We start from the raw sequence: 26,613 nt of genomic DNA on the forward strand, positions 1-26,613 counted from the left end.
GAGAGATTGCCAGAACAACCCCTATCAGAAAGTAGGTTCCAGTGATAAAATTGGATAATGCTACTCTAACAAATAGGAAAGTATCCCAGGTTTTCCCTACGCTGAGTGAAAATTATGCTGTGCAAGTTTTTTTAATAGTGCTTTTTATTGTCTTTTTAAATATACAGATGTTAGACCTGAGGGTCGCTAGTTGGCTGAGGTAGGTACCTTAGGCCAAATAGGGACCTTTTCTTCCACGTTATGGAAAGAAGGACACCTTCTCAGATAGCCCCCGCTCAACCCCTTGGTAGCTTGGCACGAGCAGCCAGGCTTATCTTTAAGGCAAGTGTCTAAAGTATTTGCAACCACGCTCTCAGTAACCCAATGATGACACTACAAATTAACTCCACACGAGTTAAAAAAAAACGAGTATACATTTATATAAAAAGAAATACAATGGTACCACACAATATAAATCCAACATGTGCGTATTTGTAATATTCCTCCTGGCCGGTTGTTATGCCAGCCAGCCCTTGTAAGTTCTGGTGATATTAATGAGCAATTCTAAATGATCCAATGCAGTCCTAATGCAATGCTATGAAGTTCGTAATGCTAGAATCAGGCACTTTGCAATGTAAAAGTATTGCAATTCGTTAAGCTAGAATCAGGCACTTTGCAATGTAAAAATAAGGCAGTTCGTTATGCAAAAATCAAGCAGTTCGTAATGCCCAAATAATGCAATGCGTAACACAACTATCAGTTAGTTTGTTATGCAACATAACGCAATGCGTAATGCAACAATCAGGTAGTTCGTTATGCAAAAATAGTGCAATGCGTAATGCAACAATCAGGCAGTTTGTAATGCAGAAATAATGCAATGCGTAATGCAACAATTAGGTCATTCCTAATGCAGAAATAGCGCAATGCGTAAAACGACAATCAGGTAGTTTGTAATGCAGAAGTAATGCAATGCGTAATACACTCCAGCACCGATCACAGTGCCTTAGGCAGTCTCTCCGCCACTCGTACTGACTCACGGTCAGCTTCAGTCAACAGATGCCCCCTCACGGGTATAGTGTAAACCAAAGTGCATCTCTACACTCCGGCCCAGGTACTGCCACTCCTTGGCAAGTACGGGCCGCGATACGAGCTGAAGCAGAGGCTTGCCCTGCAGGAATGGGAGAGGCAGAGAGCGTTTGTCTCCGATCCCACCCCCCACCCCAGGCAGAGACACACGTTGCCTGGGGGTTGCGACCTCACTCTCCTCTCCTCTTCTCGCGACTTGGGCCTCCAATGCAATCTTTGTGGATTACGGGCAGTGGAACTCGGGCCCACCCTCGACGGGGTTCGTTCGCGATCCTGCTCTGGCCGCAGCGGGATCGGGCCGGCGGCTCAGCTCTGCTGGGGCTGCCGGTCCGGGCCGCTGGTACTACGAAGATCTCAGGCTGCAACAGAGCACACGCACAGAGCATCGCTGAGACTCACTTGAGATTCGGTTGTGCACAATCACAGGGCACTCCTCACGAAGGTCTCAGGCTGCACGAAGCACACACACAGTGTCGCTGAGACTCACTTGGACTCCGGGTTTGCACGATAACAGGGCAATCCTCACGAAGGTGCCCACGATCACAGGGCAATTCTTACGAGGGTCTCAGGCTGCAAAAAGCACATGCACACAGCGTCGCTGAGACTCTCCTGGAAACTTTTGTGTTCTGAGTTTCCTCAACAGGGAGCCAGCTCACCTCGGGCACTTGGGGATAAGTCACTTCTGGACACGGCACACAGCAAAGTCCCTTCAAGCAGGGGTACACAGCAAAGTCACTTTAGCCTCTCCTTGGTTAAAGCAGCAAACTGCAGGCCATCCCCAGAACACACAGCAAAGGTCAGTCCTTTCCTTCAGTCTCTTCAGCTGTTTCTTCCTTGGCAGAGGTTCATCTTGACCATAAAGTAGGTTAAATCCTTTTCAGTCTTGATCGTTCCATTTCTCCAAAGTTCAGGGGCTTCAGCTTATACCCCTAAATGTCTTTGAAGTCTTTATTTTCAGGGGGGCACCGATCCCTGTTCAAACCAGTCCTATGTGCCTCCCTGCCAGTTACACCTTCTTCCTTTGATTAGTGGGGGTCTGGCCTCTCAATCACTCAGCAGGAGATGGCACCATTGTTTTATGGCAGCAACCCAGGCCTCTTCACCTCTAGGAGCTACTCCTTCCCCCTACAGTCCAGATGCAGGGCAGGCTGTTGCTGTCTCACCTCCTCCCCTGGGTCAAGACATTCCCCAGACCCTATTACTTTCAAATCCAGACTGTCAGTCCACAACCAGGTATAAACACACACAAATCTTAGAGCACAAAAACACAGCCACTTCTAAAAGAGTGGTTTCTAAACACACAGTGCAAAAACCACCCTCATAAAAAGATGTGTTATTACATTGTGAGTTCAGGCACACTAAACTTCACCTCTCCATCTTAAGCCTTTAGGGAGATAGGCTGGAAAACATATTACACAGCCTCCCCATCGCATCCTATAGGCAAGATGGCCTTTCAACAGTGAATATTGAAATGGAGATTATGTCACTGTCAGGACATGGTACACACCTTAGTACATGTCCTACCTTTCACATGCACTGCACCCTGCCCAGAGTGTACCTTGGGCCTACCATAGGGGTGTCTGATGTGCATAGAAAGGGAAGGGTAAGGCTTGGCAAGTTGGTGCACTTCTCAGGACAACATGGCAGTTTAACAAACTGCGGGCAGGCACTGCAGTGGCAGGCCTGAGTTCTCTCTTTAAGGATACTTGTGTGGGTGGCACAAGTAGTGCTGCAGGCCCACTAGTAGCATTTGCATTACCTGCCCTGGCACACATAGTGCACTTTACTAGGGACCTTACTAGTAAGGCAAACATACCAATCATGGACAACCAATTACCATTACACTTTACACAGGGAGTACTTTCACTTTGACACTGATCAGCAGTGGAAGAGTGCCCAAAATATCCAAGTTGGCAAAACCAAATCCATGCTAGTTAGCGCACAAACATCGTAAGTGCGTCCCTGTGTTTAAGCACACCATTTGGTTTGTCACAAAAGACAGACTCCGTTGTTTTAGTTTGGTTGTTTAATCGTTATTTAGCAGGGTCATTAAGTTCTTTTATGTCATACTTTTGCTTGGTGAATATTTCATTTCATATTCTCGTGTTGTTTGTTCAAAACAAAATCCATCACAGCATCAAAAATAGAGGAGGTAGAGGCAAAAAGTCTGGGGTAATCACGCCAAGAAATATTAGGTCTAACAACAGACATCATCAATTTTACCAGTATATGAGAGCAGTATGAGTTATAGGTACATACAGACATTACGTATAACTATGTTCTCATGGAAGGTTATTTTTCCCAATTTTTCAAATTACCATATGTCACTGTTATTTAAAAAGAATCTAGCCGCCTAACCCATATCCTGTCATGTTTTTGGGGACATCGTCCTGCCCCTCTAGATAATGAATTCTGTAGGGGAGTCTCTTTCCATTCCTGTCAACCCTTCCTGAATTGGTCTCTCCTAGACCTCCAGTATTAGCTGCGTCTTGTTTCACCAGTAGGAGTCCTAACCCTATCAGTGAGGGTTAACTCCTTCAGTCTTCTCGTTTTTCGGCACATCCAATAGTGCCATTTTGAGATGGAGAGAACTGACCATCTCAGTCCTTGTTTCAGAATTCTGGAGATCTTATACCTTTTGATTGACTACAAGTTCCTAGATAACAGGGAGAACATTTTCAGGTGAGGTACTTAAACCTTTGGGTGATTTACTCCTATTGATCTTTCTAATATCTGCTGGGCGATTAATGCTTCTCTCCACTTCAGGACTTCTAATGGCCCAATCTTTTAAGTGTTTTGATCTTACAAGGTATGTGAATAACTAGTGTGCAATATATAATTGAGATGCTATTTTGTTTCTAAGCCTTCTGTTGTCAGTTTGGTCTTCCAAGGGCAAAAGTCGGGAAGGGGATTAGGCTTCCAGGGTGTTACGTGACCTAGAGGAATTTGTAGAATTGTGATCTGTGGAATTGAAATTCTTCATTCAGAATTTGAAATGATCTGATATGGTTCTCCTCCGATACATGCCCAAGCTTTATTATTCCAATGTAGTCTCAACACTTAAAACTGAGCAGATCCACCTTATGTGTTAGCCAGTATCCCATCCTTGGAGTAGATTTTTGTGTATGTTTTTAGTACCACCCCATCCCTCGAAGAGCCTTTTGCCAGCATGCGATTACTATTTTAGTTATCGGGTGAACGGTTATGTATATTTGGCCACCGTTAAACATGGATCGAAGGTTGATTTCTAGGGAGCCCTGAAGTTCCTGCTTGTATTCTGAGTCATCTCGTCATTTGAACCACCATTCGTTACTTATAAACAGTTAGGATGCCCAATAATATGGCCAAGCCAAGTAACTGTGAGTGTAGTGTAGTTCATGTTTGTTTACATCTGCATCAGCAACAAGTGTGGTTTTCTCATCTGATAATTGGATATTGAACCTCCACCAGATCATTTTGAGGCATTCCCTAAGACACTATCTGACGCCCTAGTGGTACAGAAATAATTAATATTATGATTGATGTCTGTGTACTGATTCAGTTACAACCCCAGAAATAACAGTACCACTTGGTTTGGTATGTTCCTGGGTGAAATTCTTTTAATATTCTGAATTTAATTCCTCAGAGTGAAGAATAACCATAGAAATTAGTGTTTGCGCTTCAATGCCCGCATTTTTACCTTTCATTCCATTGACTTTTTCTTGCATACATTTCAACTGCTTTTTATAGGTGAACTGTGCCCTGGTGGGGTGTGAAGGGGGCTGTAGAGGAGGGTCTTTGGTTTAGGTGGAAGAGATGGTGAGTGGAGGTAGCGCAAAATGATGTGTTTTACCCTATCACTTATGCTGATTCTGCCAGAAAATTGTATTTCTACTCGAAACGGGCGTATCTCTAAATTCGTAATGATGGCCATAGTGGTTGTTTCAAGTGTTGGTCCAAATGCTTGGGAAATTCTTGAGCACTTAAGAATATGCTGTAAAGAGTCCTTCAAATAACAGATGTCACAACTGCAAATTCTGTATTCCTTAAAACTTTAGATTCTTGTAGGTCCAAGTGGTGAATCGGTGAGGTAATCACAATTAAATTACATCCCCTTAATTATTAATCCAAGTTTATTTATTGCATACTCCATTTAACTCCATGGCTTCTAAGGCAATTTCCCTCCTGTGCTGGAAATTGCAATTTGCATTGTTTTATGACGAGCTGGGCTCGTCATCAGCGTGCGAGGAGGCTACACCATGACGAGCCCAGCTCGTCATGAGCGTGGAAGGGGTTAACACACTATACAAATACACATACATTCAATTCATGCTAGTGTTTAGCTAAGCTAGAAACAATTATTTTGGTTGTATCTGCTCCAAGTGTTGTTATAGCTTTTGTATAACATGTTGTAGGAAGCTGTTTCTTTATATATTGGACCAAAACGCGGTACACTGTGCAAAGAGTCCAGGCAACCCTTACTGGTTTACAAAGGCAAAAATAATAACACTAAATGCTCTCTTTTGTGGTAGTGTGGGCGAGCAGTGTAGGTTTATCAGAGGGTAGTGCTAACCATTTGTTATACTAACAGAAGCAATCAATCATACACACACTCAAGAATATATCGGAGACAAATTTAGAAAAATAAGCCATAATGTCATATAAATGCTGATACCAAGAACTTTATCAGGTATTTACTTTTTAAAATATTGAATTTCACAGGTAAGTAAGCAGTACGCTTGAATACGTATTTACACAGCAATGCTTCTCTACGGGAGAAAAGAGATATGTTGCATGCAGTTTCTTACAGTCTGTTTCTAGGGGTCTCCTTCTGGACTTAGGATCGTAGGGGGCCAAGGTCCAAAGTAGCACCAGCAGTTACTCGTTACCTGCCTAGGGGCATCCGGGTGCAGAGGTGTTGGTCAGGTTGGTAGCATTGTGCACTATGCCGGTGGAAAGTAAGGGCTCACCTAGATACAAGCAGCAGAGGGGGACTTGGGGACAAGTCTCAGAGAGCTCCCAACGGGGGGCTCGGGTCACTAGGATCCTGGGAACAATGAGGCACAGCCGGTTTGTCCGTATCTAGTTGGGGGCGTCGGGTGCAGAGAGGAATGGTCAGCTGGCCTCTGTGCGTCCTAGGGCCTTGCAGTTGTCTGACTCGCCGGTTGAGGGTGCAAAAATCAGGATAGCTGGGCCACTCTGGAAGTGTGTCTCCGCTGTGCTGACGTCCCTAGCTTGGTCGTGGTGCTGTTAGAGCCCTGACTGGACTTAAACATGCCTTGCTTGCTGCAAGAGATCCGTTACCTCTGGTATTGGGCCTTTGCAGCTCCAGTTAGTTCTGGTGTCCTCTCACTCGGTGGGGGGACGGATCTGACTTTCAGGAGCACAGGTACCTCTTCCGGTGGGGAGTGGCAACACAGTGAATGGGACACTGCTTCTTATGTGCCTGCAGGCGTAAAGGGAGTAGCTCCTCTACCCCAAGGGAGATTGCTGATAATTTGCGAAGGGCTGGCAGTCTAATGGGGATCTCGGTAGTTACTCAGCTGCATGATGAGTCAGTCAGGATTGTCAAGACTGGGGCAGGCAGGCAGGCAGGCAGGCAGGCAGGCAGAGTTTGATGCCAAAAGTCCATAGCAGTCTTCAGTTCTCGTTGTCTTGTGGCTCTTCTTTGTCTTTTTCCTCTGGATCCGTCACATCTGAGTTGGTGGCTTTAAGGATTCCTCCTAAATACTCAATTTTGACACATTAAAGGGGGTGACATGTAGTAGGCAATGGACTACTTACCTTTTGGGTAAATACACTTCATATGTGACCTGTGAGAAGTGGGCATAACCCTGACCCAATGATCCTAATTCCACCAAAAACCTAGATGGTGGAATTCTAAATTTTGACTTCACATCAGGTAGTCCAACTTAGGGGAGGAACTAGCCTGATGGGAAACACGCCTCCTGACTAGCTAATTTTCCCCCCTGTCCTGTGGCCAAATAGCCCTGGTACAGGAGATGGCATTTCCCCTCTCTGGGGATGCCTTGGTTCGCATATCAAAGGCTGCAGAGGCATTTGAAGCCTTCTGCCTTAATATGCTGATTACTTAGACATCCTGCTTGGAAGAACAAAAGATGGATTTGTAGGAAGGTGGATACCTGACTATGGTTACCCCAGATTCTTTGCCTAGTGTTTAGCTGGTTTTCGACTTAGTTGGCCTGGGATCCTGCTAATCAGGGCCCCAGGCTATCTGCTCCCTCTTTAAAATGGACTCCATGTACCCTAGGTACATCTCCAATTGGATACTGGGTCACCTTATGAGCCCCTGTAGACTGTACTATGGGTACCCAGGGCATAGGTGCATCCAAGGCCTACCAGGGGCTGCAGCATATCTTTTGCCACCCCTGGCTGGCCATCCAAATTGACACAACTGGCTGATCACTCAGCTGGGGCAAGGTGGTGTAATCACCCCTTGTTTAGATATAGTATTCCTATATCTAACCTTATATCTAGACACATATATACCTATAAGTCACTCCTGTGGCAGGCCTTAACACTCCTGGAGGCAGAGTGCTTGGTTTTATGTGAGATGGTGCTCTAGCATGAGCTGAGCCTGTCTTCAGCTTTCAGAACCATGCCCTTATAGCTGTTCTAGGATATTGCCATACCATATACTCTTAAGTGCATTATGAACCTCGCGGTTAAATGCTATCTCCGGTTTGGCTTTATCAAAACATGTCGAGTAAGTTGTCATATGATTTGGAATACTACCCCATCGCCAGTTCTGGCGATGGGTGTAGCATTCCACCCTTCTAGAGGGAGAAGACATGTTGTTCCTACTATTCCCGGTTAAAGTTAACCAGAGCCTCAGCATCACAAAATGAATGCTGCTGCCACAGACACAAGTCTGACCTCCTGCTGCTGGGAGTCCTTCCAGCGAGGGAGGCTTGGACAATAGGTTTCCTGCCTTGGTAGGTGCTAGCACCACCCCAGACAGGACTTTGTGTATTGGGACAGAGAGGGCTGAAAGGATTGAGACACTGCCTGGGGCACACAAGGTGTCCCATGCATAGGCCAGTTCAAACCGGTGCTGGGGCACTCCAGCCCCAGATCTGGCGCGAAACTGGACAAAGGGAAAGGGGTGTAACCACCCCCTTGCCTGGTCCCACCCATAAGAGGGACCTAGCAGTTAATCCAGCCCCTAAGATCGGTATATAGGTAGGAGCTGAGTCTAGGGACTTTAGATTATCCTGACTGAAACACCGAAACGAAACTCTGTACCTTCATCACTCTACTTTGGAAGAAGACGACTGAAGAATCTCCCTTGTGGTCAAGGAGTGACCACCTTGCACAGGCAGGCACCATCCAGCGATCGACGACTTGCTTTGCCGCCGCCTCCCGCCGGAGCCCGAGCCCAGAGCCTGACAAGAACCGGATTCTCAGACATCCAACAGCCCGATGCACCGTCCCTGCAAAGCTGAGACCCGTGGAGGCGACGAGAGACGTGGGACCCGCCATCTTGAAAAGTCTGCGACCTGCTAACTGTGCAGCCCGAGGCCTCCTCGAAGCTGTGCATTGGGGATTGAGAAGCCCCAGCCCCGAGCAGCATCTGCACCAAAGATCAGCCCTGCACACTCCACGAGTTCTGCGTGGGGCCCTTTTGCATTTTCCTGCTCGACGCGTCTGCCCGATCACTTGTCCGTTGGCTAGTGGCCATCTTGGCGAAGAATCTGTGAAACTGAACCGCTGGTCTGGTTGCTCCAGACTTGCCCTTGCTTCCCTCAAAAGAAGCAGCCCCTCAGACCTTACTGGTCTGAGTAAGAAGCCTACATCGTATCCTGCGTGGGTTGCCTTTGCCAAGGCTTGTTGCCTCCAATCTTGAAGCCGACACCGCTGACAGCGAGAGCCTTCATGGGACAGTCCATGCCTGACTCCTGGTAGTCGTCGATGACTCCTGGTCCACGTGGCTGCAAAGACAAGCTTCCCATCAGCACCTGATTGCAACGTGACATCACCTGGTTCCATCCTGGTCACTGGCTAGTGACCCAGACTCTGTCCCCTCTGCTTTCAGGTCCTCTTCATCTTCGATCCACCCTTGGATCCAACCGGACTCTTCTCTTCTGGCCGCCTGCAGCATCTTTTCTCCAAGGCTCCATAGATGTCCACTACGAAACCCGACACACTTTGGGACATAAGCACCCGCTTCCTGTGGGTTAGGTAACACGAGTACTACGGTGCTCCTGTAAAGGTTTACACTCCTAGTGTCCTAGTTTCAAGTGGTTAAGTTCTAGTCCAGTCGGAAGACTCCCAAACCTTTAACTTTCCATTTTTACGCACATTGACTTCTATGTGTGAACGCGTGTGCCTTTAGACACTGCACACGCATCCCGTGGGCCTCCTGCTCCCTAACCATTGTTAGTCCAGTGTAGCCACAGTGATTCCCAAGGCCCTAGGCCTTACCATTGTTCGTGACGTGGTACTTATACCATTTTTTGGTCTTGTGCCTAGCGTTGCACTGCGTAGCAGTGCTTCGCGCAGCGCGAGGCATTTTGTAAAAAAAAAAGTGGTTTTCAGAGCCACTTTTCACTGTAAAATGCTTGTGCGTGTCCTTTTTTGTTTACTGTTACTTCATTGGCCTTGGCGTGGCTTCCATAATGAAAGACTTAAATCTATTGGCTTTTTCCGCGAGCATTGCTCCTCCCATGGCCTATTGGTGTCTATTACGCGCATGAAGCTCGTAACCGACACCAATAGGCCATAGGAGGAGCAACAGAGCTACGGGCATGGTAAAAGAAATTACACGCCTTGCTGTAGCGCGCGTGTGTTTAGCAATTACGGGCTTCGAAATGACACGCCTTGCTGTAGCGCGCACGCGTGTGTCTTTATCGATGCAGAGAAGTACAATGGTAGGAGTGAGATACAAGCTGGAAGAATGTGTATGTTTACCAATTACTTTATTTATTTATTTATGCATTTTTATGTACTACGGACTTTACCGAGGCGTCGGAGCGCTTCACACTAGGAACAGAACTGATACATGAGGAGAACAGAACACGTGAACATATTACAAAAGCAGACGTTAACTTACATAAGATAAAAGTGATAGTTGTGAGTAAACAAAATACATGATAGCAATGACACGCCTTGCTGTAGCGCGCGCGTGTGTCTCGCAATTACGGGCTTTTAAGAAAACATTTTTTGTTGAACGGCGTGCTTTAAGGAACAGTAATAGAAATGACACGCCTTGCTGTAGCGCGCACATGTGTGTCTTTATCAATACAGAGAAGTACAATGGTAGGAGTGAGATACAAGCTGGGTGAATGTGCATGTTTACCAATTACTTTATTTCTTTCTTTATGCATTTTTATGCACTAAGGACTTTACCCCGAGGCGTCAGAGCGCTTCACACTAGGAACAGAACTCATACATGAGGAGAACATAACACGTGAACATATTACAAAAGCAGACGCTAACTTACATAAGGTAAAAGTGATAGTTGTGAGTAAACAAAATACGTGAGAGCAATGACACACCTTGCTGTAGCACGCGCGTGTGTTTTGCAATTACGGGCTAGAAGTACAATGGTAGGAGTGAGATACAAGCTGGAAGAATGCGCATGTTTACCAATTACTTTAATTATTTATTTATGCATTTTTATGTACTACGGACTTTACCCCGAGGCGTCAGAGCGCTTCACACTAGGAACAGAACTGATACATGAGGAGAACATAACACGAGAACATATTACAAAAGCAGACGTTAACTTACATAAGGTAAAAGTGATAGTTGTGAGTAAACAAAATACATGAGAACAATGACACGCCTAGCTGTAGAGCGCGCATGTGTTTTGCAATTACGTTTTTTTCTTCTCATTAGGCCCTGAAGTAAACTGTTTATAGACGAGGAACAATATAACACAATAGTAAACATTGAGCAGTCAATATGTTGTAGAAAAACAAGCAAATCAACAATTGCAGCAAAAAAGAAAAAAATATAATGATAAAAGAGGTAGGAGTAAAATAAAAACACGTTTGATCAACATGGGCTCCTATGCAAATATTGTTCGTTCCTTTCAGACCTTTCTGACACTGCCTCTGTTAAAGGCCATCTGCTCTTTTTATGGCCAAAACATCCCTGCACATATTCTTGGGTAATTTCTCTTCTTGAGCCATATACAGCAAGTTGCAGCTCATTCACAAAATATACCAAGCATTTCCAATGCAATAGGTCTAGCATTATTAAAGTTTGAGCTATTTGCCTTGTAAATGACAAGGCCTTTTATTCCTTTGCATCGGTGCATAAACAAGCACTTTGTACTTATAGTCCATGCTTAAGAGAAGCAAGTCTGGCAGTCTCTTTTACTGCCAGCCTTGCTCATCGTAAGCAAGGACTATACGTTCAAAGTGCGTGTTGATGCACCAATTGCAGGTTTTAAAAACAAATTACTAAAAGGCATTGTCATTTACAATGCCAATAGCTCAAACTTTAATAATGCGAGACCTATTGCATTGTAAATGCTTGTTTTAGTATATGGTTTAGCGGGCCACCCGCCCCTATCCATAATTGTGCAACTTTTGTATGTTATATTAAGTTACTTGTTATGCGCTTGTGCTTCTGTGCTCATAAAGAGTTCAGGGGATTTCTCTAGAAATAAATACATATATATTTTGAATCTATATCCTGTGTGGTGTCCTTTCATTTGGTAATAAAGGGATTGCATATGGTAAAACAGCTGGCTGCACATGCCCTCTTGAGTTTAGCCTAAGACTGCTCTGTCCATGCTACCCCTAGGATAGCTGGTCTATAAGGTTGATTTTACAACCATCACCATAAGGGTTGTTTGGACTGGTGCAAGGTGCTCACTAGAATAGTGAACATCATATACCAGGCCAACTTCTCACAGGATTTTCTCTCAAGCTTAAATGTATTATTAGTTGTATAAAGCTCTGCATAGATAGTGGATATTGAACAATCTCTTAAGGGTGTTCAGAAATATGATGTGTTCTTTTACTTTTACATTTATGTTTCTAAATTCCTTTGAAAAGATTCATTTACAGAATTTGTAAAGTAGATTGAGTGTATAAAATGTACCTGAGGAATGTGAAGGTCCTGAATTTGAACAGTGATGGAGGGGGATTGACAGAGCTGAGATGGAAGGCGACATTGAGAGCTGAAGTGATGTTATAGTGATAAACAAGAAAAGGGAGTGTGTACAAAAAGAAGAGAAGTCAAGTTAATTTACTGTGCGTTCTGAAATCAGCAGCTATGTGTGTGAATCTCTTGGAGAGTAAACACACTGCACTTTATTATCCCCGTGTCCTGTGTATAACTGTTGAACCATAAGAAAGATGTTGATGTCAAATAGTTTGTTATAGTATATGGAAAGTGAAAGAAGAGCACCTGGTACAGGAAGATGTTTAAAAACGTTTCAGAAAGTGTTCATATAAACCTACTTATTCCAAGTTATGCATGTGTACATAGTACCATCCCACATCCAGAAGCATTTCTTAATCAATGGTTCATGTAAAAATATACTACATAATTTGTAATCGGCACACATTTCACTTCCATTTTGTTCCGCTTTAGGTCCGTGCAGCATTTTTCAAATTAATCTCCACAGTATGCCAACAATTGCCTGCATCAATGAAAGCTGAGGCTGCCAGAGTGTGTTCAGCAGTTCTTCTCAATCTAGACGAGAGTGATGCCGTGGTGTGCCCTGCTCTTTGGGAAGCTGTACTTTACATCATCACCTGCATTGAGGTACTGTTCTTACCATATTCCTCTGGTGTTTCCTAGTGTATGTACAAATAGTCAACAGAAAAGTATGTACAAAAGCATACACTTGATGTGAGCTCAGTACTGCATTAAAGAACTGTGAAGTTTGGAGGAAAAATAGTTAAAAAGACAAACCATACTTGTTTTTTATTACAGTTAAACTATCTTTGAATCCTGGAGTACTAATGTGTAGTTATTAGGCTGGCATGTGATTTCCCACATTGCCCTAGTAACAGTAATAGCAATAGCAGATAAATTCAAATGAAACGTCAAGATAGGCCCCATGATTTTCACAGCCATAGTGCTCTATCGACTTAGGCTGATTGTTGAAGGGATCATTTTGTGGTTTAATTCAGTGAGATGATGAAGAAGAAAAGGTGGGATTAATGGAAAGAAGCTTATATCAGGAGAAGCCTGGCATTAAGGCCAAGATTCTTGCTGTCACTGTCAACTGGTGCAGGTTGTGTGCCCCTATACATTTATTTACAGTTCACATCTGCAGATCAGTACATAGGTTCTGTACAGAATACTTCCTCCATTCTAATGTTGGCAGTCTTTCATAATTAACCATGCCATCTAGAAAGTTTCATTTGGTAGGCCTGTGTTGGCAGCATATGTTGGCCTGGATCCCATGCTGTGCTCTCTCTTGCCATTTAGTTTTGGTTTGGAATATTACAGTTGGTTGTTCTTCAAAGCTGGGGATGCCACAAATGGTTTGTGATCACGTCCCAGAAGCGGCACAATGTGGCAGGTTGTACACTTCACCTAGGATTATTGTTTTTCCCTGTCTGGTTAGGAGCTTCTTTAAAGTGCTCTTCCAAATGACTACACCGAGCAATATTTCGGCACTGGAAGAAGCTTCACCCTGGGGCAATGCAATTATATGTGTAGTTCTTGGAATGAGCACATCACTGAAGAACCAGGGAACAGGGCATGTAAGAATGTCTAATTAAGAGGGAGGGCCTAGACACAACAATATGCAATAATTTAACATCTGTGTTCTACAGAGTTCCCACTGGTAATGTTTAAGAATTATAATGCCCAAGAATGGAATATGCCTTACCTTTCATTCGGCAGAAAAATATTTTGTCGTGACGTGCAATCAAAATGGAATATGGTCAGACAGGACCAGGAGTGTGTAATAGATGCCAGTACGGCTGATCACAGATTTAACAGATAATGGAGGAGGAAGAAGTAGAAAATACAGAAGCAAGGAAACAGTGGCTGAGGGAACCAAGAAGCAGCAACCATACTGTGTAGGTATGCGCTAATGGAGTATGAACTGAGCATGAACGGAAACTGTCGAAATAACTGGGAGACGAGGACAGGCATCTTGCCATTGTCTATGGGCATCTTATATAGCAGCTCTACCACTCTTTCTCGGAATTTCTGCCTTTACCAAGGAAGTGAGGCTATTACGTTCCCCACACTAGTTTCCACCTGCCCCGTATCTTCTATACGTGCCCTCTTCCCATCTTAAATGATGGACTAAAATCGGGATCATTAAGTGGGTATATCTACGCGTCCTTATCTTCCTTCCTTATCCTGACCTCTGTGTAGTGTAAAAGGGAGAGTACATGACCCCATTGAGTCTCAGGGATGCCTACTTCCACATTACCATTCATCCAACTCTTTACAAGTACCTGTGGTTTATGGCAAGTGAGAAACATTACCTGTCAAGGCCCTACTGTTCAGCTTTAAATTTGCACCCAGTGTTCACTAAATGTTTATATGTTAGTACAGTGCACTTCTGTTGTCGCAAGGTACATGTTTACCCTTACGTAGTTGACAGACTAGTTAAGGTGAAAACTCAACACATGTATCAGGACCACACACTATTGAATTTCTTCCCAATTTGTAGTTTAGCAGTTTAGCATCATTGTTAATCAGTCACACTTGCAGACCATGCATTCATAACTTTCTGGAAGCCACATTGAAAACAGAGGTGAAATCATTTCCAACAATGGAAAGAGGGTTGATGTTTCAAAGATTTCTTCCCCTTTATCAATATCATATTCACTGATAGGGAGGAAGGCAGTAAAACTGTTGGGAATGATGGCTTCATGCACTGCCTCCCTTCATGTACCACAGCTTCACATGCGTCTGTTCATGGACTGTGTAGCACACCAGTGATCACAAGCATCTCAAAGTGAAGAAGAGTTTGTGTTGGCGTAGTAAAATAATAGAAGAAAACAAATGTATTGTTTGACAGGCTAGTCATTGGCCCTCAGCTGCAAGTGACACTCAACACTGGTGCTTTTTATGGGGTAGGGTGTTTACAGAGACAATAGAGGGAGCTTTCTGTCTCCATGTGAGGCTATCAATTCGAGATGCAGGCTGTTCAGTTTGTGTTGACGGCATTCTTGGAATAGAATTTATGAAAATATTGCAGATGCATTCGAAAATTTCTGCTTTTAATGCTCATACATACAGAGTGGCCAACATTTGTTAGTGTATTAATACTATTTTAATAAGTCCAGTTTAAAGATGCATGCGCCTTCATGTCGACCATCTTTACATAGATCTGTTAAAGTTATACAAACCCATTCCTAGCTGCCCACTGGGCACGAATGTGGAGAGCAAAGATTCCTCTGATATACAATTTATTGACTCCTGATATAGAGTCCTCGATGTAATAGAGATACGCTGCAGCTTTTCATTTTTGAAGATTTTCATGTGCTCGGCCCACATCGACAAATAGTGGAAAGTTTTTAGAGTTTCATTAAAAATTCTTAACTAAATCAGGGCACACATACACAAACACGTGCCCGATCAGTGAGAAAAGAGTCAGGCTGCAAGGGTGGTGTTGTTCTGGTGCATTGTGAATTTTGGGGATGTGAACATGAGCCATTTTGTGACGTGTTCGAATCCAAAAGCACATCATTAAAGGAAAATAAACTGTAATATTCTTTACCTAGTACTAGATGGCAAGAAAGCGCAGCACAGTTTGTCTGCTAGGTTACAATCAACCAAACTGTTACAGGTGAGTAATGTTTTCCTTATCGATACCCAAATTAATCATTGCTGCTCCATCCTAGCTTGTGAATCGGGAGTAGGTCTCATGCTGCAGATGGCTTCACACATGTGCTGCCCCTTTTTCTTAGTAGTTGCAAATGCTTGCTGTTTATAATTTATCTTGTGGATCTGACAGATGCAAAAATGAGTCTGGAGATTGCAGCTTTGAGCTTTTCTTTCTATATGTTTCATATTTATTCACATTATAGAATATATGCATAATTGTATTTGTTTTTCATATTATATAATCTACTGCCTAATCTGAATGGTATGGTTGGTATTTCAAATAGTAATACTGTTAGACCGGTCATCCTTAGGGGGTTCTTTCCCAAAACGTTTTGCCTGCTTGCCTCCACTTTGTGCTGTATCTTTTTGTTGGCCTGAGGACTCTGAGCACTTTGCCACTGCTGACCAGTGCTAAAGTGCATGTGCTTCTCCCCTAAACATGGTGTTCATTGGTGTATACCTAATTGTCATAATTAGTTTACATATATGTCCCTTGTAAAGTGGTATCCAATATACCCAGGGCCTGTAATCTTCATGCTACTATTGGGCCTGCAGCACTGGGTGTGCCATCCACACAAGTAGCCTTTCATAACTGTCTTAGGTCTGCCATTGCAGGGCCTGTGTGTGCAGTTTACTGCAAGTTCAAACTACTTGCCAGGCCTTAAACTCCCCCCTTTCATTACACCTACGTCACTCCTTAGGTAGGTCCTAGATACCTATATAGGCCTAAGGGCATGGTGCTGTGTAAGTAAAATGTAGGACATGTACTTTTAAGTTTAACTTGTGCTGGTAATGACAAACAGCTAAATTCATTTTTCACTACTGTGAGGCCTACTCCTCTCGTAGGCTAGCATTGTGAATTCCTTAAAACACGTTTAAGCTGTAATTCTGGATTAGAAAGGAGTAGCTAAATCATGTTACATATCTTTGAAATGGTAATGATAAATCCTCTTTACTAGTAAAGTTAGATTTAACATGACTATTTTACAAGTGCCACTGTTAGAAAGGGAACATTTATCTGCTCTTATTTCTCTGTGTTCCTTTCAGCCTGTCTCCAATACACATCTGGGGTGGATGACAGCTACACTTTGTGCATTTCATCTAGACACCCACAAACCGAGGAAGGGTGGGTGTGACAGAGAACTCATCTGCATTCATCTACATTCTGATAGCTCTACCTGGGCAGGAAGAGGGAGGGGAGCTGACACTTTCACCTGAATAGGCAGTGTCCTGTTTCCCACACAAACGGCTGATTGCCCCCTACAAATAGCCTTGCAGACTGGGTTGGGCTGAAGGGGAACAAGGGCCTGCTTCGAAGTCACCCCCACTTCAATGGCACATTTGGGTATATGTACGGGGGCTTTAACCCGACCAAGACAGTACACTACTGGACCTGTGAAGAACTCTGCCAGGAGTAAAGACTTTCTGTGCTGCAAGCTTTGCCTGACTGCTGCTCTGAAGGAACTGCTATCTGCTTTGCTGACCTACCCTGCTGCCTGCTGATCTCTGCCTTGCTAAGAACTGAATTTCACTAGAACCAAGAGTGACTCCAAGGGCTTGCTGGCTCACCCCCTGTTCTGAAGTCTCAAGGCCATCCAAGATTTCCTTCAACTCTTCAGCAGCACTTGGAATGTGCCATCAGTGAGTCCTGCCCTGCCAAGTGGTGCCAATCCAGTCCTGGGCCCTTGAAAGGTATTTTGTGCTGTCCAGAGCCATCAAAATCGACACAGTGACAACTTTGCGCCGATTGGTACCAATGCAGTGCCCTTCGATGCCGATGCAGGAGCCGATCGACGACATCGCCTCTACGGACTCCGTGGCTCGACTTCGACAGACAGCACCTGCATTAAAAAAGGGGTTTGACGCCGAAGCCTTCATTGACTGTGCAGAACGGTGCCAATGCAACACTACCATCCATGGGATTGACGACGCAGCACCTCCTCGACTCCACGCATTGAGTTTTGGCGCTGAAGCTTCCTCCATCAAGGGTACTTTGTCAGTGGGACTTGTCTGAGTCCTGTAGATGGCCTGCCCTACATCGATGTCTGCCTGAACTTTGGATTTAGCCATGGTCTAGCGTGACCTTAAGTAACCATATCTATCTATCTATCTATCTATCTATCTATCTATCTATCTATCTATCTATCTATCTATCTATCTATCTATCTATCTATCTATCGTTTTTTATACAGTTCATTGGGTTTAATAAAGAGGTTCTGCAAGTCCTTTTTTGGACAAGAATGCGGACCACTGTCTTTGGAACCATAAATTATTGTTTGGTTTAAGAATCCAGGTGGGCCTCGCCCTTGTGTGGACACAATGTTGCCAGTAGATAACTTTCCCAGATATCCGGCATGGGGAGCGCATGTTCGCTGTGTCAAGATTGGCTGAGTGTTTCTGACTTTATGGTGTTTTGGAACTCGCGCACCCTTTTGGTCGTATGTGCTTTATTGAGGCCAATCTCCCTGGATCATTGTTGTGTTGCTGTGCCTATCTGTGGGGTTGGTATGGGAATTCCTGTTCGTGCATTTGTCGACTGGCTACGTGCTACCCCACCTGTGATCTGTCAAACAGTGACCTCAGGTCTTGGGGCCTGCCTAACTATGTATTTCTGAGTCAGGGTTGACGTGGAGTTCACAATGAGCGAATTGGTCATTAAAGATGCTATTTCGTTTCTGTATGTGAAGGTATCATTATTCACATTAACATCGAGTTTTTCAATATGAACACCAAACTACCAGAGGGTGAGCACAGGTTATCTTTTAGTGGGTACCTAGCTAATCCTGACTAGGATCGTGGTTCCTACTGGGACATGGGGGATAACTCTGCCAACTAGAGACCCAATTTCTAACAAATACTTTATATTACGATTAAGAAAGTCTTTGCATTTTTTTTTAATATTGTACTTAGCAAATCCTTTGTACTTGAAACTGTTTGAATTGTATATATTACTTTTGGAATATTATTGCATTTCTTTTTTGTTTCTGTTTTGTAATTTATGAAAATTATTTCAGTAACATTTCTTAAACATAAAAAATTCAATTTATTTGCTGTTTCACAGTTGTTCCCTTATTTTGATTAGTTGTAATTATTGACACTTTCTAATTCAATTGATATATTTTATTACCTTCCAGCCTAACAACTCAAACATGTAAATGTGAATCTGGATAATTCTGCATGCCTTCGAGCTACTTAAGTAACTTTCCTTGTTCCTGGCAGGATCAGAACTTCCTTAACTGCTTAAAAAAACACGTGCTTTGTTTAGTTGGTTTGCTACTCACGCCTGCCTTGTTTCCTGCAGGATTGTTGGACACATGTCAGCGCAAAGAAGGGGGTGCTGCCGAAGCTGTTGACCGTGCTCAGGGAAGGAGGGCGAGGTCTGGCCACGGTTATTTATCCCTATCTCTTGCCTTTTCTCAGCAAGCTTCCCAGTGCAATGACGGACCCAAGAGTTGAATTCTACAGCATGTACTTTACCTCTATGATTCAAGGGTATGAACCTTTCCAATCCTAGTATTCATATTATTACTATATTATTAATCCTTTTTCTTTACTGATGGACCTGGCTTCACATGAAAAATGTAATTAGTTTTGCAAGTGTTAATAATATTTTTTCAGGGCCTACAACTCATGAATAATCACTGGAATCTTTATTTTTTTGTGGTTTTCGTTGACAAAGATGAACTTGCAACCATAATTTCGCTTCTACAGCTCTGTCAATCACATGCGCCTATAAATGTGCACTCTTGTGCTTCATAAGAACTCACAAGATAGTTTTCTTCGGGTGCTTCTGTCCTTTTCTCCTTGCTCTTAGTTTTGCCTTGGGCAGCACCTCCTGATTGTATTTTGCCTACATTCGTATTGAGCTTCATACCCATGACGGAGTGCTATAGATGGTTGGGTAGCAGGCCACTCAGTTTGGAGCCTAGGTTTAGCCTCTTCGAGGCTCATGACGAGCTGAGCTCCTCATGGGCCGTGGAACGCTCGCATGCGGGGATAATTCCCCTGCTGTGCTGAGCATTCCAGGGGAACGGGTGTGGCCGTGACGAGCTGAGCTCGTCATGAGCACAGGATCGCCGTGCCTGGTGACGAGCTTAGCTCGTCATGAGCATGGTGGCGCTGTGCGCGCCCCCCAGCACAGCGGGGATTAACCCCCGCAGCAAAGGGGTTAAAGTGTGGCGAGTGTTTTGGTGTTTCTTGTGATTACCAGTGGTGTGCTTTTATTGGTCATGTGTAGCTGTGCCTGGAGTCAAGTGAAGAGGAGTGAGAGATAGTTTTGCATATGCCGGTGTTTATCTTAATTGAGTGGGTCTTGGGTTCTTCTCTTGGGTTTGTAGGGTCTGGATTAAGTTTTGGGGGGTAGGGGGCAAGCTTTGTCTGAACTGCGTTCTTGGTTTCCATGTGGTTTTGAATTTTTTTTAGTTTTTTCCAGTGAATGGTGAGTTAAGGTATCAGTATACGTTCACAGAACACTGTTGCATGAAACTAAGGCTATTCCTTAGGGAATATCTTAGCGTGAATGAAGGGCGGCCCGCTCCCTTTGGCCCTATGTCCAGTGGATAGCACCTTGAAGGGGGTGTGCTGTAGTCTTGATTAGTTAGCTAAGAAAACGCTCCTAGGATATGGAACTCTCTCCCTGGAGTCCTCAGATGCAACCCCTCCTTCTCCTGTTTCAAAAGGGACCTGAAAGTCCATCTCCTAAACAAATTCTATCATGACCATCGTCAACTTACCTAGACTACTATATCCGAGTTGTCTCCTCTCCCCCTGGTCATTCAAGGATAGTGGGTGACCGGACTATGTCTTTCTCACCTTTTTCTTTTTGATTTCTCTCTCCCCCTCCGTGGCACTGCATATTTATTTACCATGCTGTATTTTTTTCTTTTGGTTTGCTTCCTTACTGCCGGCCGACTATGTAATGTAATGTCCTTCTGCTGTTTTACTGTGTGTATGTGAAGCGCTCTGATACCTACTGGTTAAGCTAGCGCTATATAAAACTTTTAAAATAAAAATAAAATAAACTTGTGCTGGTGTGATATGGTCGCTTAGGAGTGGGTGTGGTAATTGTCTGTCTGTGGCATTTAGTATTCTTTGAAGCCCTCAAAGTCGGTAAGTCTATATGTACTCCAGCTGTGCAGTTTACAGCTTCTGTGAGAAACTGGTGCAGCATGGCGTGTCAGATTCTTCACTGTGAGAACATTGTGCTTTATGAATTAAAGATCTGTTCCATTCACCTCTCATTATCCGTTGCAGTTTAACCACGATAAAGCATTTGCTTTTTTTGACAACATTTGCTGATTTATGTTGGTTTGTAAGTGGTTTTAAGGGATGTAATTTGCCGTTCGGTTGTATAGATCGTTCGAAAATTAATCTGCTTGCATATGCTGCCATCATGTGGTTAAATCAGGAACAAGCATTTAGAGACTGTATAAACAATCACTGGGTTCATACGAGTCATAGTTTTCTTGGAACTTTTTGTTTTGACTATGCCCTTCAGCGCGTTTATTACATAAATACTGTTCACTTATTTACTTGCTTCCTTGTTTACCTTTGGGCTTTCTAAGCATTTGCATTATATAATATAACAGTTGTATTTGAAGTAAGATGGCAGGCTCTGACATAAATAGTTGTTTTGGAGGGAATGCTTGTCATTCGTTTAGCTCTAAACCATAAAGTTTAGGACCATGGAAGTTCCAGGCTTTCAGTGAATATGATTTGCCTTACTCAGGCATTATTGTTGTTGATGCTTCCTTGCAATCACCAGTTAAGTCATCCTCTCTTGCAGTCAAGTTGCTCCTCGAGCCACCTGTAAAAAGAGGAAGGGCCTGGATTATTATGCGAAGCTCATCCTGTTTCAAGTTGACGCTACCTAGCTCTTCACCTCAATGTTATTGGCACAATGTGCTCTACCTGTGCCATCATCTCTCAGGCATTACAGTGCAGTAATGCTGAGTACTACACTGAAATGCGTTAGTCTAACGCGTAATGCGTGATCCTTTGCAGGACTGGCATTTACCATCAGCTTTGCGTGGTTTGAGGTAGGGCGTCGGATACTTCATAATTATAAAGGTACCTCTGTGGCATACTAATGTGCGTGTTTATGCGTGCCCATCTTCTTCCAATGCCGGTTAAATATTGCGAGCCATATGCGATGCAACCAGAACCTGCACAAGTACAGGTATGATGTGAGGTATGGATGCATTTGCACCATAGATTATGCCCCCTTCCCGCTTGCTACGTCTTTTTTAGCCTTTCACATAGTGATTGTGTTTCACAGCTGCTCTTTTCTACATCCCAACATTAGACAGCCCGCCAGCCTTCATCTTCGGCTACCCTAGCCTCTGCAATTGATGGCTGTCTAACAAATGCTGATTACATGAAGGCTCCATTTCCCAAGGTGATGAGCAGTATGTTTTGTGAAATATTCTATCAAGGAGCATTGTAAAGTAGTTTCTTCAGTGGCTATCATTTTTTGTCTTAATGGCTATCATTTTTTGTTTTATGCCCTAAGGAATCTTCTTTTCGTGCAACAGTGTACTGTGAACCTCTTTTTGTTTTCACATACCAGACAACGCAAGGTGTGTGATTCTGAAAGATCTATTGTGAACTTATGGTGGGCTTGAAGCCTGCCTATTGCTTACTATTGGTTAGCTCTTTTGCCACTCTCATTTGCTCACTTATTATTTGATGGCTAAACCTTCCTATGTTTGTGCCTATCCCTCCCCTGCAGCATAGCCTCTTGCTGGTTCTTTTGATTGGCTGATTTGTATCCTCCCACTGCTTACATTTAGAGAACTACTTTGGTCTTTTTCTGAGTGTGTATGCTTTTTCTCCCTTGTGTTTATTCCAGGCCACAACACCTGCCCTGTGTAGTTCTGCATCCCACCCAGCTAGTCTGTAAAAGCACAACAGGGATGTTTTTGCTGGGCTATAACGGAAAAGCAGAATTTAAGGGCTGCTTTTGTTTTATTTCCTTCATTCCTCATATAGCATGAAAGCACACTTCAGCACACAAAGGGTTTTATGGTGTTTGGGGAAGGGCCGTCGGCTGCATTTACTCAGCTGGTGTCTGAGGCAGATGGTGCGCTTAGCATTACACTTCGGCCTGAGGCCCATAAATCTGCTTGTTGGACTACTGCAGAAGACCAAATGACTGAGTCCTATGAAAAGTAAATTAGTCCTTGGCAAACATTTCCCTTTATGTTGTGACTCTGCAATTCTGCTCAGTTTCCTTACATGAAATGTATTTGAACAATAAACCACGCCATTCATAAACTTTGAAAACATTGAATTCAATATTCAGTTTTGAGATGCAATCAGATAGCAGTTGGCTTTCCTCCAGGTTTTAACATGTTATTTCTTTTACTTTTCACAAACATTGGCAAACCTAACAGCTCGGCACTCACATTATAAAGTAAAGACCTGTTGGCCTTGCCAGTGCTTGTTTATTTTTGCTTTTGTTGAGTTCTACTGAAATAGCCTTTGGTGCATGTGCTCAGTCAAAGTGATGCTCTGTTTCTTACTGTATAACTTTTTACAAATAGACTGGACTGACACTGTGTCCTTTTCCCCAGACGGCCACTGAGGGGCGTTATGGATTAATAACAAACACGTTTGAAATTAAATGTAGTAGTTATCAGCCACCCTAGTCCTTTCATAAATGTGTACATTATGTGGTTGTTGTGTAGGACGGGACATTTCCATGTTGACTGTTTGGACCACTCAGAGAGGCAGAAGGTGAGTCTGTCCGCTCCATCCAGTCTAACTTAATAATTTGCCTTTTTTTTTATTAAAATGGCAACGTTCATTTTGTCAGCTTTCATGTAATATAATTTCATATAAAGGCTGGTATGAGGCCACAAATAAATGGTGACATGCGCTATATAAATGCTTGTATCATGAACATAAAAAAAGTAAACTCAGAGAGTTGTACTTTCTCTATCTGGCTTGAAACTATGGTTCTGGGAACCTGCTCTAGTTTTGTGGAGGTTCACGTTGTGAACATGGCTCCGCTGTTAACAAATCCTTGGTCTCCTATGAACAATTCCTGCTGCCCTGCTGTGAAACATGCTCCCTGAAACTCGGGGTTTCTGGAGCTGAGACAATCTTGCTCAAGAAGGAACCTGTTGCTGAGTGAACTATTGGCAGAACTTTGTGGAGCTGAACCATTTGGAGCGGGGGGGGGGGGGGGGGTTGAGTCTGTAACGTTTTGCAAATGTACTGAGTTAACTGGAAACAGTCCAGAAGAAACCAGTATCAATAAAGGCCATGAAAATAGTGGGCCTTAAAAATTCCCAATAGCTGGACTTTTTACCTTTTTGCTGAAGCTTCTTTGAGCTTGACAGCTTTAAGCCTCCTTCCCCATGAATGCCATCCATGCAATTCATTGGGGCATCACAGACAGGGTGTTAGGCTTTGAACTCACCGTGCAGGATACTGTTTACTGGCAGAACCCACTGACTTGGTTTGGCTGCTGTAAACCTGCAGAGAAAGAACCAGTTGATGAATGGTCTAACTTGAATCTGATGTTTTCTTAGTGAGAGTCAGTCTGTGATTGTTTTGTCAGGTTTGAATTATTTTTGCCAGATGTCTGTGGTTTACCATGGGCCCCTGCTCATAGTTTCTGAAGGACTAGAACCATCTCGGATAGACCTTCAGCTTCATTCGTCTGAAATGCTTTTTTGTTCTTTAATTCTGTAAAATGTGGATCACAGAAAGCTTGACCAGAATAACACCATCTCCTGGCACCCAGCTGTGTGCACACATGGGTTGATTTTACTGAGACTTCCATGAGGGGACTTTTAACAATTTAAAAACTTTTTTCAATTTACACAGACTAATGTTGAACTCCCTTTTCCATTCTGGTGGATTATTTTGCTTTGTTTGTAACATGTAACTCCTTAATCAATTGTTCTTCTTGTTTTGTTTCACTTTTTCCTCTGCGTTTGTATTTGGTTAAACTTGTTATGATGCATTAAGCATTTTATTTCTTAATTTTGCTAACTGTATTTTTGAGTTTTGAATTATTGATTGCAGCACTCAACTCACTTTTCTTCTGGGATTGCTTTGGTTCTCAAGAAAAAGGATAGTGATGAGCTTCCGCTACAGTTAGGGCAACCCTGTTTTGCTTTCTGGGTACCTCAGTGTTGGTAGATTGAGCGCTTATTTCCAGCTGACATCCGCACAGTAACTCCCATAGAAATCATGTTGGATTCAATACCCAAGATAGCTCATGCTTCCTTGATTTCATATTCTCAGAAGTATCTCTCCAGTCATATGGGTTGTAGTTCATTAAGTTGGTGTCCGGTGAGTTCTCCTGAAGACTTCCTGTCTGTTGCTTGTGTCTTCTTGGACTCTGTCCTTCCTGTCTTGCTGAGGGTTTAGAAATACAAGAAATCTCCCTTTAGGGATGATGTCTGGTTCCTGCCACCTATGTCAAATGCCCTTCGGGGCTGCCACACTATACATTGAAACAAAGGGAGAGACAGGGAGATTGAAGAACACTCTCTTGGTCCCCGGTTTTGGATATATAACAACAAAAGAGAGGTTACATGTGTCTCAAAAGCCACAGAGACGGAGACGATCGTCGGGGTCCGGTTATGAGGAGAAGCTAGGTGCTGATACGGGTGGCGAGCACTGAGGGCGATGTGCCAGGGACGCTCCTACCCCCCTCCCGAGACCCATGGTGCATTTAGCGCCATATTTTAAAGTGCAGATAACATCCTAAATCAGGAGTGTTGGGACTGGACATTTTTCCCTCCCTTTGTTTATCTTTTTGCACTTTTTTCGCTAATTTTTCTTTTTTCACTTTCACGTCCTCAGGTCAGGGTGGACGATTAGCGAGTCCATACCTCCGGGGTTACACTAGTCCTGATGAATGCCTAGTTAAATTAAAACCACTTAACAGGCTGAAACATGTTGACTGACTAATATTCTGAATTAAACCAATTCATTACCTGTGGCTGTAAATTCAGACACATAAGACCAATTTTAATTGTGTTGCAGGGATCTACCAATAAAATATTTTTTGAGATACCCTTTAGACACTTTTTATTTATATTCCTCACTGCACGCCCTATCACACAACCTGCTCCGCAGTCTTCTGGCGTCGTAGCACATCGAGGAGGCACTCGGCCTCCGAGGTGGGGCCCTATGATGAAGCATGACACTGACTAGGTCAGTGTGTGAGGGCTTTCCTATCCTCCCAAATTGGGTTGGTTAACTTGTTCTTTACATGGCTCCGTCTCTGTGGCTTTTGAGACACATGTAACCTCTCTTTTGTTGTTATACACTATACATTGCTCACAACAGAGATAAGATCTCAGCTAATTCCCAATGGAAAGTTCCTCTCACTCATACAGTCCCATGCACACAGCGACCCATCGCCATATTTTGCATCAGCCTTCCTTCCTAGAGGAGATACAGTGTCAGATCCCCACATGTGGTTGCCTTCTGATAAGCTGCCAGTGCACCCTCTGCAACCCTTTAGCACTTATGAAGACTCATAGCCAGTAGGCAAAGTTGGCTTACAAATGTATAAATCTACATACTTCAAATGATTAAGTCTTTGACATTTTGTAAATTGCAACATTTTAAAGATATTCTCAATATGTATTTGCTAGACTTTCAAGTGAGCGAGCCATAACCAGTCATTCGGAATGCTGCGCAATAATTACTGCTTTCATGGAATGCCTACGATTCACAATTCTGCAGAATCTGGGAGATGATGATGAGCAAAGAAAAGTCAGACAGATGCTCATCAACGAACAGGTATTATTACCGTTTGCA

The 26,613-nt window shown here is 43.5% G+C and overlaps 1 protein-coding gene across 1 annotated transcript in view; it reads left to right on the forward strand.

Annotated features, from left to right (window-relative positions):
• Positions 1–26,613, forward strand: part of LTN1 (listerin E3 ubiquitin protein ligase 1) — a 406,396-nt gene that overhangs the window by 60,160 nt on the left and 319,623 nt on the right. The window contains exons 7-9 of the mRNA XM_086934025.1: positions 12,616–12,789; positions 19,127–19,317; positions 26,448–26,595. Coding sequence (XP_086790151.1) covers positions 12,616–12,789; positions 19,127–19,317; positions 26,448–26,595 — 513 coding nt within the window. The remainder of the gene's footprint in view (positions 1–12,615; positions 12,790–19,126; positions 19,318–26,447; positions 26,596–26,613) is intronic.

Source organism: Lissotriton vulgaris, chromosome 8 (assembly GCF_964263255.1).
Source record: "Lissotriton vulgaris chromosome 8, aLisVul1.2, whole genome shotgun sequence".
Lineage (NCBI taxonomy): Eukaryota > Metazoa > Chordata > Amphibia > Caudata > Salamandridae > Lissotriton > Lissotriton vulgaris.